Source organism: Mus musculus, chromosome 16 (genome assembly GCF_000001635.26).
Source record: "Mus musculus strain C57BL/6J chromosome 16, GRCm38.p6 C57BL/6J".
Classification (NCBI taxonomy): domain Eukaryota; kingdom Metazoa; phylum Chordata; class Mammalia; order Rodentia; family Muridae; genus Mus; species Mus musculus.
Window position 1 is genome coordinate 4,123,171 of NC_000082.6, and position 13,684 is coordinate 4,136,854.

A 13,684-nucleotide genomic window follows, 5' to 3' on the forward strand; every position below is an offset into this window, starting at 1 on the left:
TCCAGCTCAAGGCATGGCACAGGCAGAGCTGAGAGTTCTACATCTTTATCCAAAGGCTGCTAGTGGAAGACTGATTTCCAGGCAACCAGGGTGAGGATCATATGCCCATACCCACAGTGACAAACCTATTCCAACGAGGCCACACCTCTAAATGGTGCCACTCCCTGGTCCAAGAATATACAAGCACCTTTCTTTACTATCTGGATAATGCTCCCATTTTATTTCACAACCTGGAGCAATACCCTACAGTTCAGGTCTTAGTGTGTCAAGAGCTGAAAATCTCACAAATGGCCCCAAGCCCTGAAGCCCAAATAACAACAGAACCTTGAATTGAGCCTTCTATGGTTTAGACAGCTATCACTACTCCAGGCAAGAATGGAGCTCTGTAGCCGGGTGTGGTGGCGCACACCTTTTGATTCCAGCACTCAGGAGGCAGAGGCAGGTGGATTTCTGAGTTCGAGGCCAGCCTGGTCTACAAAGTGAGTTCCAGGACAGCCAGGGCTACACAGAGAAACCCTGTCTCGAAAAACCAAAAAACCAAAACAAAAAAAAGAATGGAGCTCTACACATAGCCTCCTGTTGTTGAGACCCACTCACCATCTTCAATTCTGATGGCCTGGAGCAGCACTGTATCTTCTTGGTCCCCTACAAGTGCCTGCCACAAACTGGCTCACAGACTCCCCAGCTGAGTATTCAGAAAGGCCTTTTCCTTCCTAGAGTATGTTTCCTTTACATAATCTCCATTGTTTTGTCACCATTGTTTTGGTGGTGGGTTTGTATGTCAGTACAAAATCCTATTTCTGACCTCTTTAAAAAAAACTCTGCAATAATTTCCAAAATTTAATACAAGAGACTCACATTATTTGGTGGATTACATTTTCATCAGAAAGAGGAATAGAAAGAATACAAAAGGGAAAATAGGGGCTAGGTGGAGGGAGGACATGTTTGGTGCTGCTGAATGTTAAACTAAAATATGACTGACAATAAATAGTTAAATACCTTGAGAAACCTGCATGCGATTCACTGGCAAAGGCAGGGGCCCATCTATAAGGAGGAAAATGTAATTAAAAATAAATACACATACACACACACAAACACATTGAATCTAAAAGACACTTGCCAGCACACCCTTTTAAGATATCTCCCCTCTGCTGGGCAGTGGTGAGGGGAAGGTGGGCGGCGGCAGCGGCAGAGGATCTCTGAATTTGAAGCTAGCCTGGTCTACAGAGTGAGCTCCAGATTAGCCAGGGGTGCACAGAGAAATAAGCCTGTCTTGAAAAACTTGGGAGACACCAAAAAAGAAACAAAAATAAAAGATTCTTCCCATAAGGCAAGATCATACAAAGAGCTTTCAAAGTGCAGATTTTGGAGAACAGAACTCTGTAGTCTTAAAAATATACTCCAAAGACTAAAAGAGCACTAAGCAAACAAGCTAAGGACTGGAAGAGAGAAATGCAGTTCTTACTTGGAGGTCTTACAGACTGGGCTGGTGGAATCACAGGGGGCTGAGCCCCAGAAGCTGGTAAAGCTGGCTGGTTACCCAGGATGCCTTGCTTATGTAAACGTGACCTCCGCTTTTCTTCTAGTTCTTTTTGTATTTTATAGATTTTCTCTGCTAATAAATGATAGTATTCATCCTAAAAAGAAATAATAATTAATATTAAGGTACTGAAAAATATGAGAGCCCATCATTTAGTTTGCATGTTCTAACTAAAAAACTCACTTGTCACTCACGTTTTGCTGTTGGGAACTGAACTTGGCCATGATGCACTAAGCAGGTACTATACCACTGAGCACATTTTAAGTGCATTGACAAAGAGGTTTGACACATCTGATAAACCAAAATCCCACCCCCCCTGCTCTACCTAAATTCCCAGTGATACCAGCATACCCTTTAGTTTTCACTTTATTGAACTAGTGACTTTACTAGACATAACAAATTGAAGGTACAAACACTGCCTTTTTTTATTTTTTGCACAACTGAACTTTTTCTTTGGTATTCACTGACACTACCAATAATACAAGAATCCAGGCTGGCGAGATGGTTCAGTGGTTAAGAGCACTGACTGCTCTTCTGAAGGTCCCGAGTTCAAATCCCAGCAACCACATGATGGCTTACAACCATCCCTAATGAGATCTGACGCCCTCTTCTGGAGTGTCTGGAGACAGCTACAGTGTACTTACATATAATAAAATAAATAAAAATACAAGAATCTTAAAGAACACGCTCTGTGAAAAAAGATGTCCCAAAGATACACGTTGATTTTATAGATCTTCTGTACTCCTTCCTAAACTATGACACTTGTGCTTCACAAGAGAGGTGTCCAGGAATCTCATTCTTACTTGGACATGTCTCTGTTCAGGGTACTCAAGTTAGGAGTCTCCTAGACCATGCAGATTCTCCTAATTCTAGATAACTAACTAGACAAATACCATTTCCCACCTATAGCTTCAACAGCTGCTTAGCAACATACCCTGCTATTAGCAGACTCATACATGTCTCCCTCCACTTTCTTAGCATAGGCAACCAGGTTCTCCATGCGGCGATCTTTCAGAGCTGCAGGGTCTGGAGTTGGGAAGATGGCTTGAACGCTGAAAGAACAATGTATTCTATCAAATTGCTTTCAAGGTGGCACAAGGGAACTAAAAAAATAAAACCAGGAATGGCTAGCTACCTGTAGAGGCCCAAATCTCACTGTTCATTTCTTGTCATGGACATGGGAAACAATACTAACCTTGCATCTACACACCCAGACTCTATATACCAAACATAAATATGTGCTATGCCATTTTAAGAAACAGTATGATTCCAAATTGCTATTTAGAAACTATGCATTATAAAAACATCAAAGTAAGAAGAATCAATAGTTGATTAACTTCATTTCAACTCAGGACATATAGTATGAAAACATTACCTTTCTGTACATAAAATAACTGTCAAGCTATCTGTACTTACCAGACCAAAATTTCCCCAATTTTTAGGGAGCTCTATAACTAGTTTCAAGTCATTGAACATGGTTGAGCTCAAAACCAAAGAGGATGGCTTCAGGTCATATTTCTATGCTCTCTGATGCCACTACACAATGGGGACCAGAGTCCGAGAAAGTCAGCCTTCTTAGGTCTCTTAGCAGTGGGAATGGCTTTCTGAAACAAGCATGGACCCTGCACAGCTCTGAGCTGTTAAAATGTGGCTCAACATGCAGATAAAAAAACAACATCAAACATCTACACACCCACAAAGATTCAACAGTTTCCTCAGCCACAAAATGTGACTCTGGATCTCAAGGGTTACATACAGTTTATGGACTAGATGACTCCGTAGGTCCTGAGTCACATGTTCATGCCAGCCTTTTCGAACACCAGTGCTGGAAGGAGGCGCTGCTGTAGGTATCGTGCTGAGGCTTCCAATGTTACCAGAGTTTGAACCATCATTCATCAGTGGACTAAAGAAGAAATAAGGATACTTCAAGCAGCTACTCAAGTGAATCAAATGTACTCCACCTTCTTCAATCATATGACTTAAAAAGTTTAAGAGAAGCAAGTAATGTATATCCACCAAAATTCAAAGTGTTTCATTGGCTGTTTTACACTTATCACTTTAAAAAGAGAGGCTGAAGAGATAGCTCCACTGTTAAGAGTGCTTGTTTCTCCTTCAGAGGACCAGGCTTCAGATAGGAGTTACCTAAACTTTGGTCTTACTTGGTAGCCCCCAAGGAAGTTGGAAGAGCTGATTCTGAAATCAAGTTTGGTGGCTGTTGATCTGTTGTTATTCCTCCTGCTGGGATACTCATGGGGTTGTTTCCTTTAAAGACAAAGAAAAATGAAATTAATTCCTACACAATAAACACTTCAAGTTCCTGTAATAGGTGAAAAAGTGAGTATATAAAGAATAGCAGAACACAGTAGGACAGAAGCTCTGAAAGCTGTATTTCTCATTAGTGTAAGCTGTAGTCTCATTAGTCAGCCAAGTCCATCGTCAGCTCCTTCCCACTCTTACTCTACAGCCTAAAGAGAATATGCCCTGGAGGCTACAGAGTGTCTTGACAGTACTCTATGGCTACTGAGAAAATGATCACTGCCCATTTGATGCCTTCAGCTTTTCTGTTTCCTTAGTGTCAAACAACTACACTGACCTGCCTGGCACATACCTGTGTTTGGGGCTGTTCTTACATGTCAGAGAGTAAACTTATAAAAGTTAAGTTTAGGGGAAAAAGAAATAGGTGTTTTAAAAAAATGCAAACTCAGAATAATATAATTCCAAAACACTACCATCAAACAGGAGGGGAGTAGACTGAATTTGGGACACTACTGATAATAATTTAGGTATTTATCCAGAAAATAAAACAGGGATGGTTTTAATTGGTCCATCTCCCCCTCTTTTTATCTCTCTCTGCACTGCTGTATATCAAACTTGGAGCTTCCTTCATGCACACTAAACAAGTGCTCTATCACTGACTCATGTCCCTAATACTAACTGGTCATTTTATAATGACTCAATTTTTAATCTAAAAAAGCTAGTGCTACCAGTCACAACTTCATTGATAGCAGTGTTCACACTAGAAGAGTCTGAGGTTAAAAAGGACAGAGGAAAAATGTTAAAGAAGTAACAAAATGATTAAGACAACAAATGATTAAGCTGGCAAATGACGGGCTACAGTGAGCAGAGGAAGCACTGACACACCCATAGGCAGGTGACAGCAGCTACTGAATGTCACTGCTAACCAGCCTGATTCTACACGGTCACCTCCAAAGTGACCACAAATACAAAGACATGTCAGGACCGTACCAATAAGTGGCATACTTAAGAGCTCACTGAAAGCCAGGCGTGGTGGCGCACACCTTTAATCCCAGCATTCGGGAGGCAGAGGCAGGTGGATTTCTGAGTTAGAGGCCAGCCTGGTCTACAGAGTGAGTTCCAGGACAGCCAGGGCTACACAGAGAAACCCTGTCTCGAAAAACAAAACAAAACAAAACAAAACAAACAAAAAAGAGCTCACTCAAGTTGGATTCTGCATTCTGAGGCACAACAATGTCCTTTATAAACTGTCTAGATAAAGTGGCACACACAGAGCGAATCACTACCTCACTTGAAATGTTACAACCATGCACCATCTTCCCTGCACATTTACACCTCAGTTTTCTCTGGAAGACGTTGATCAAAAGCAATGGATCTGAAGACAGAACAAACTGGAAACAGCCTAAGGCTCCAGTAAGCACCACCATCTTTACAATATACCTGGAGGTAGTTAGTTCTTGCGTGTTCCTTCACTTACCTAGGGCATTGAGAGTCCTCATCTGCTGGTGGGCTGGAGGCTGTGCTGGTTGCTGGCCAGGAACCTGAGGCTGCAGCTGCGTCTGAGGCTGGTTCATGTAGGGGAGTCCTAGAGCAGCATAGGCCCGCTGCATGGAACTGGGGTCTATGGGATTTGGGTTACTTAAGGAAGTGGCATTCTGTTGCCCTGCACCAACAGAACCAATTGTGTTTTGAATTCCACTAGCTGGAGATCCCAGGATGGCTAGAACAACAGACAGACAGACAGATAAGGAAAAAGGTAAGTAAAGGGGAGAGGCCCACAAATAAACGATAAATGAGTCAAATAAGCTTTTCAAAGAGTAAGCATTAAATCTAGCAAGAAATAAGCAGCACAGAATCTATTTTGTCTAGCAGTAGTTAAGGAACAAAAATCTAAAGCAAATCCACCCTTTATGTCTAAAAGCAACAAAACATAAAAAAATTAAAAAGAGTTCACTTAGTAAAAATTAGTATTTATTAAAATCTAGAGATAACTAGGAAGTCAGTTACAAGGAGTGTCAAATGTATGCAAAGTACATAATTATGAATGGGTCGACAACTACCTCCCAGTGAAGGAAGGAGCCTTCCTACAAGCTGTTGCCCCACCTAGCTTTTAGTATTCACTTCTGTAAACTGAGAGAAATAGGAAAGGGGAACCTGTTGGACACTTCTTAATCTATAGATCTATGAGGTGATCCTCTAAATTACAAAATGGCATTTCTCTAAACTTAATTGTGTAATGGCAGCATTAGCAACAGACCTTTCTTTTAAAAAACCCTTTCATGGAATTCTTTTCCAGAAGAGCCCTAGGCTACACTATATTATATTTGACTGACTGACAGATCTGCCCAAAATTAACAGATGGAACAAGCGAGACTTGAGGATCCCAAATGAGCTTTAATTAATTTAGGTGTCACCTCAGTATCACTGATATTCAGGATGTAGATGTGCCTCATGTAGCTGACCCAAAGCTACAAGCAGCACACAGAACAGCTGTCCCACCTGGCTGTCTAACCCCAGGAATTAGAAGGAAAAAAACAGTGTCCACATAATAAACTCATCCAGACTTCTTTGGTCATTTCAAGTTTAACCAATCCACCCACCCATATAATCCATCCATTTGATGAGTTTTCTGTATGGCAGAGGTTTTCTGTCACACTATTTTTTATTTATTTTTTTTAAAAGAGGTCCAGGGACTGGTGAGATGGCTCAGCGGGTAAGAGCACTGACTGCTCTTCTGGTGCATCTGAAGACAGCTACAGAATACTTATTTATCATAAATCTTTGGGCTGGAGCGAGCAGGGTCTGAATCAGCCTGACCTGAGCAGAGGTCCTAAATTCAATTCTCAACAACCAGATGAAGGCTCATAACCACCTGTACAGCTATAGTGTACTCACATACATAAAATAAATACATAAATCTTAAAAAAGAGGTCTTTTAAAAAACTTACAGAAGGCTTAGAGTTATGTTAAAAGTAAAATCACAAAGACATGCTTTATGTATTAAGCTTATAAAGTTGACATTATATGACTTTGACATACAAAACAGTCACAAAGGATTTTTTAGTTAGTAATATTCTTCTAGCCAAAATCTATGCCAGAATAATATAGAACTGAAATGCTTATCAGATTAACTTAATTAAATGTATAAAAAGAAAAATAAAACTGTGGTAATTAGCCATTCCATATTATTACCTTTTCTAATAAGGACAGTCAAATCTCAAACTCATTAGCACTCATTAGATACACTTAAACACAGCCAACAACTCATCATTATAAATAAAATGCAATTCCCAATATACATCTCAACAAGAATATAGAAGAAATAGTCAAGTATACAATATCAAGATTGCACTTGAAAATATAAGCTTGTACCCTGTCATCATGGTAATTTTTCAAAAAGAGTAAAGACATAGAAGAAAATAATTATCTGGTGTTCCCTTGTATGACAAAATTCCCTGGCCTCACTCATTACCAAGATATTTATTCTCATTCTCTCTCTCCCTTCCTCAGCCGTCCCCCGTCCCCCCCCAATCTTCTCACAAATGCTACTCAAGTGTTCAACCCCAGACCAGGACAGTTTACCTGCTACTACCTTCAGCCTAAGAAAGAATAAGCCGGCCCTCCCTCTCTAGGTGAAGATGTACTGGCTTTACTCTTTCACGTGCACATCCTGAAGTGTCATCTATTTAGATAAAATGCGCACCACAGGATGAATACCACTCCTAAATCCAGAACCACATATGCAGTAAACAGTCTCATTCACCACACCTTTTTTTTTTTTAAATAAATCTTTTTTTAAGTTGCTTATTAGGAAATGCATGTTTTTAACTTCTTTTTTTTAAAGATTTTATTTATTTTTTATATATATGACAAGTACACTGTAGCGGTCTTCAGAGACACCAGAAGAAGGCATCAGATCCCATTACAGATGGTTGTGAGCCACCATGTGGTTGCTGGGAATTGAACTCAGGACCTCTGGAAGACCAGACAATGCTCTTAATCGCTGAGCCATCTCTCCAGCCCTCACCACACCTTCTGATGGGTGCTGCTGACACAGTCACTCTACTTTGTGTTTATGTTAAAAACATGTTCTCTAAATATATTATTTTCATTTTGAAACAAAACACATCTAGCAGAAAACATGTAGAAATTTAGGAACTTGACAATTTAACAATCCAGACCAAGAAGAAGAAACCACAAAGAGATTTGACACTAAAACACAACAACAGGAGCTCCAAACAATGCTAGTGTATGAAAAGCACTAACATCTAGGGTTATAAGAATTTATAGTGGGAGGATGGACTGACATCAGTCATATAAAAGGAGCTACCATATTCCATATTCTTCTCTAAATTCCCACAGGGCCCACTGGTCTGTTTATCTTTAGGCATTTATACTTTCACATTAGGCTCCCAGAAACACTGGCTAACACACAGTCGATGTATTCCTTGAGCTTAGACCTGCTGGGGAAAACAAGAGTAATCTAATATTTATCCAACACATATCAAACCACAACTTGAGACATGGATCAGAGAAAAGCCTGTTCATCCCATCCTGGACATCACTGCAGACTGGGACTCCTATGATCCAGCTGTCTCTTCACCTACTCTTGTCACACACGGATGCTATTGCTGGGAGGGTTCAGTACCAGAGTTTACTCTTCACCTGCTACATGGGGCTATGTGAAGTGCCACAGGATGTAGTTAGTGTAGGGGATCTGTAGCCATCTGCTCCTTGCCCACCCCAAGCACCTTGAGGATGAACAAGAATAAACAGAGCCTTAAAGGCAGCAATGCTCACCTATTTGCATCCCTGACAAAGAGCTTTCTGCACTCATAAACTGGACATGTTAATGAAGACTTTCTACTTGGTCTTTTCTCTTCTGAAGTTTCATGTTGTAATGTCATATTATACCCTGAGGAGTTCCAATACTCTAGCTAGTTTATCACATCTGAATCGAGATACATCTTTGAGGAGTTTTTTTGGTTTTTATTTTGGTCTGTTTGGTGGGGGTAGGGGAGACCGAGTTTTACTATATAGCTATGGCTGGCCTGTAACTCACTATGCAGCCCAAGGAGGGCTCAAGTTCATGGCCTGCTCCTGAGTATAGTGATTGCAGGCAAGAGCCATGGTTTCTGACATATGTTTGCCTTTTCTAATGTATGCTCAGTGCCTTTTCTGCCTCACTGTTGTAGCTAAAGTAAGAAATCATAGCTTAGGAAACAAAAGTCCACATTCATTAAGGGTTCTATATAAGACTTAACTATCAATCTCTGAATAGGGGCAAGACAGTCTTTCCCCTGTGAAATATATATGTTGCTAATAGAATGCTAAACATTCTATTAGCCAGTCACCATCAGGCTCTAATCATTTCCAATAAAATTGGGCTCAATTTGAAAATTCAACAAAAGCTGGGCGTGGTGGCACATGCCTTTTAATCCCAGCACTCGGGAGGCAGAGGCAAGCGGATTTCTGAGTTTGAGGCTAGCCTGGTCTACAAAGTGAGTTCCAGGACAGCCAGGGCTATACAGAGAAACCCTGTCTCAAAAAAACAAAAAAAGACAAACAAACAAAAAAAACCAAACCAAAAAAAGAAAAAGAAAAGACAAAAAAGAAAGTTCAACAAAAACTGACACAAATTAAATTTCAAACTCAGTCAGAGTGGTGGGAGACAAATCAAAATGCAAGCTAGGTAGTTATTCTATTCATTCTTAGATTGCTACATAAAACAACAACAATAAAAACAGTGTTAAGTTTATTCAAATCTGTACCTATCTCTGCAAGTAGAGGGTACTCCCACATAGACTCTCCCAAACAGAAAGTCTGGAGTGCCCAAGTTCACAAAGGTGGCTTTCCTCAGAAGCTAAGACACACCAGAGGGCAAGAAGCAACTGTTCTGATCAAGGAAGGGACAGTGAGCTCATGGCTCTCTTACTCTGTAAAGCTATTCAGGCCCTACTTCCCAACACAATCTCTATTGGTATGCTAGAGGCATCTGGAGACCACAGGGCTCCCAAGTGGAACTGAGAGCCTGACCAGGTGGGGCCAGGAGGTGCTCTATTCAAGTGAAATCTGAGGCTGATTTTAACTCAATATAATAATAATAATAACAATAACAATAATAATAACAACAATAATAATAATAGATGAAAGGTGTTTTAAGCTATCCAAAATGTGCCTAGAAATGGGATAAAGAGCCACTCCGTGAATTAAGGGCCAAGGTGATATGGACACTGGAGCAACAAGCTAGAGGACTGCTATCATAGTCACTAGAGATTGTTGTTCTGTGATTCTGCCTAAGTCTGGGGCTGGACCTGGGGCTGTTCATGAAGCACAGGTCTAAATCCCTGTGGGGTTCAGGTATAGAGAAGCCAGGGTCTTCCTCATAGAATACGTCTATTCTCCCTTGAAGCTCTGACACAAACCTGGCACTTGTAGTCACCCCAAAAAACTACAGCTCAGATTTTAATGTACCCAACAAATACTGAAAATTTGTTAAAAATACAGGTTTTAGTACAAGAAACCTAGATAGGGTCCAGATTTCCCCATTTTTATAAAGCATGTCTGGATATTAACTATGAGTATCAAGAGACTCATGGGTTCCAATATGGGAACTCAAGCACATGTCACACAGAATCTACTAGAAATTGTCTGACCAGAACAGGACTGATGATAAGTGAACAACTATTTCTATGATAGGTGGATAACTCATCATCACAGTTAAAAAAGAAAGATCAAACAGACCCCAAAATAACAGTATGAGTTTCTTTTCAAGCAATATCATAGTGCCTTAGTAAACTTCCCAAGATTCTGTCAGTAGAAAACACAGAAGTTTGAGAATGGAAAATGTAACTACCAAGAAGAGGACACTGGTCAATATCTGTAGGAAATATGTTCAGAAGGTAGAGCTTTGACATATCTGTTGGCAGCTCCACAGAGTGAGCCTCAACACAGTTATCTCTAAGCCCAGTGTTTTAGTCACCGTTGGAGCACCAAGACCACAGCAACTCTTATAAAGGAAGGCAATTAACTGGAGGCTTGTTAGGTTTAGGAGGTTTACTCCATTATCATCATGGCAGAGAGCATGAAGGCACATATGCAGATGTAGACTAGAGTTCTAAATCTGGACCCCCAGGTAGCAGGAGGAGAGCCACTGGGCCTGGCTTGGACTTTTGAAACACCCCAGTGACATACTTCCTCCAAGGCCACACCTAATTCTTTCTAACAGTGTTGCTCCATGATGACTGAGCATGCAAATATAAGTGCCTATGGAGGGCCATTCTTATTTAATTCACCATACCCATTATTCTTAGGCTATGTGTTCTCCTGGTACCTTACTACCCTTGTAATTTTATTGATCTTGGGTTTCATGAGCAACACTTTTCTCTATGAAGGTCTAGGCATGTTCTCATTCCACCCCGTAAGGCCTACACAGAATACCTCACACCTATTCCTGATCCTTTAGGAGAGACCATTACTACTTTTAAAAATATGACTAGCAGCAACCCCCAGAATCCTAGAAAAGCCACTCCCTAAATTAAAAGTTAAGCATGAAACTGAAGCTCATAATTCACTGAATTAATATCAAGCAAATACAAATTAACAATAGTGGGGGTTTTGTTGTTTTGTTTTTGAGGGGACATGGTCTAGCAATATATACTTAAGATAGCCTAGAATTCATAATCCTCCTGCCTCAGCTTCTGGAGTACTGGAATGACCAACCACACTAATTTTTAAGATAAATATTTCAATCTTTAGAATTCAACCTGAACACACTGAAGGATTGGATTCACTTTTTTCTATATATAATTCTTAGTCTAGGATTATAAACCATAAACACATTTTTCTAGAGAAAAGGGGGCACTGCTAAACATTCTCCCTGATGACATAAAATAAATTCTATCTCACACATCTAAAAGTATAGAGCCAAAAGACCACACTCAAAACTGAAATGTAATTTAAGAAGCATTTAGGCTGGAGAAATGGCTTAGGAAAGTGCTTGTAGCACCACCATGAGAAGTTGAGCTCAGGTCTCCAACACTCACATAAAAAAAGCACATTGTTGTGGTGACAGTATGTGTCTGCAACCCTGGTGCTGAGAAGGCAAAGACAGGCAGATTCCAGGGGATCACTTGCTCATCAATCTATCTAAAACTATGAGATCCAGGTTCAATTAGAGACTATCTCAAATAAAAAAATTAAGGTAGAGGGTGATTAGAACAAGACACCAGATGATCTCTAGCTTCCACAGGCTCACATATGAGCAAAATCACCTATAGGAACATACACAATTAAAATTTTAAAAAGGAGCATTAAAATTTTTTAGCTTTTTTTCCCATTAAAAATTTTTGGAGCCGGGCATGGAGGCGCACACCTTTAATCCCAGCACTCAGGAGACAAAAGCAGGTGGATTTCTGAGTTCGAGGTCAACCTGATCTACAGTGAGTTCCAGGACAGCCAGGGATATACAGAGAAACCCTGTCTCGAAAAACAACAACAACAACAACAACAACAAATTGTGCAGAGATCATCTCAACTCTACCTGTGACTTTACATCATCACAAACATTCCCCCCTCCCCCCCCCCCACACACTAACAGCTCACGTTATAGAAACACTGTGGTTTACCACTTGAGAAAGCATGCTTTGAATCCATTTTCATATTTAGGCAGTTATAAGGACATTAAGAAAAACAAACCATGTTTCTTTTTTTCCTCTCTCTTGAACAAAACCCACATTATTTCTTAAAAAGAGAAATTGCAAAGCTTTACAATCTTCATAACAGTTTGTACATACGAAGCTCAAAAGCTCCCTCAGTCACATCCCAAAATTAAAACTTAAAAGTGAGATCCTAGCTCATTATTCATGGCTAATAAGACCCACTATTCCAGAACTTTATGTAAGAAATGTCAAAAAAAAATTAATATATTAAAAATTTAGGAGTTACAAAGAAGGCTAAAGTACTTATCAGACAAGTGTAAGGACCTGAGTTTAAATTTCCATAGCCTGTGTAAAACCAGCCATGGCAACATGCATGTAATCCCAGTTCAAATGCCAGGTGGAGATAGAGCAATCTCTAGATACTCACAGGCTACCCAGCTTATATATACAGGACACATAAACAACAAAGACCTAGCCTTAAAACAAAGTAAAGGGTAAGAACCAACATTTCTGACCTATACCACACGCTGTGGCAAATGAGTAACCGTACACACACACACATACACACACACAAGCACCTCCAATACATATACACAAAAAGATTCAAGAAACTAAGTTTTCAAAGAAACTTAATTGTGGTGGTACATCTGTAAGGGAAGAAGACATCAAGCCCCAACATCCTGTTTTTTCCAATGAAGCATGCTATACAGTGTGAATCAGCTCACAGGAAGAAAAGCTAGATTCATAAGAGATCGAACAGAGCAATGGCACTCCATAGTACTTTTAGATTAGAGTGATTTGCCATGTACAGCCAGCCAGGAAGAAAGCAGCACATGTTCACCAGGCAGGTAAAGATATTCAAGAAGATGTTCTAAGAACACCAAGAACACTGGGGAGAAGTAAGATTGTGAAAGATGAGAAAGACTGTGTCACCCTGAAAGATCACTAAAAAAGGGATTGCCTCCAATTAGAGCATGCCCACCCAAGAGCATTTTCTAGATGTGCAAATGAGGGGCATATTTAAAGACCACAATGTAGCCTCTGAAATGACAGCAAAGGTTCTTAAAACTGGGAAGAGGCATTCATATCCTTCTTAATGCTCTGATGCCTAAAAACAGCAGGGATCCAGGAGCCACATGTAGTAAAGAACAACCAGTACAGAACACGTCACATCGAGGACTACACAGATGATTCCGAAGACAACAGAACAATGGAGATGAGCAGGATG

General features: G+C 40.2%; 1 protein-coding gene across 5 annotated transcripts in view; it reads right to left on the reverse strand.

Annotated features, from left to right (window-relative positions):
* Positions 1–13,684, reverse strand: part of Crebbp (CREB binding protein) — a 132,624-nt gene that overhangs the window by 41,837 nt on the left and 77,103 nt on the right. For all 5 annotated transcript variants that reach the window (XM_006521754.4, XM_006521753.4, XM_006521751.4 and 2 more), the window contains 6 exons: positions 5,274–5,516; positions 3,700–3,802; positions 3,297–3,443; positions 2,475–2,592; positions 1,466–1,637; positions 1,000–1,044 (listed from right to left, as the gene is read on the reverse strand). In XM_006521754.4, the coding sequence (XP_006521817.1) occupies positions 1,000–1,044; positions 1,466–1,637; positions 2,475–2,592; positions 3,297–3,443; positions 3,700–3,802; positions 5,274–5,516 (828 nt within the window). The remainder of the gene's footprint in view (positions 1–999; positions 1,045–1,465; positions 1,638–2,474; positions 2,593–3,296; positions 3,444–3,699; positions 3,803–5,273; positions 5,517–13,684) is intronic.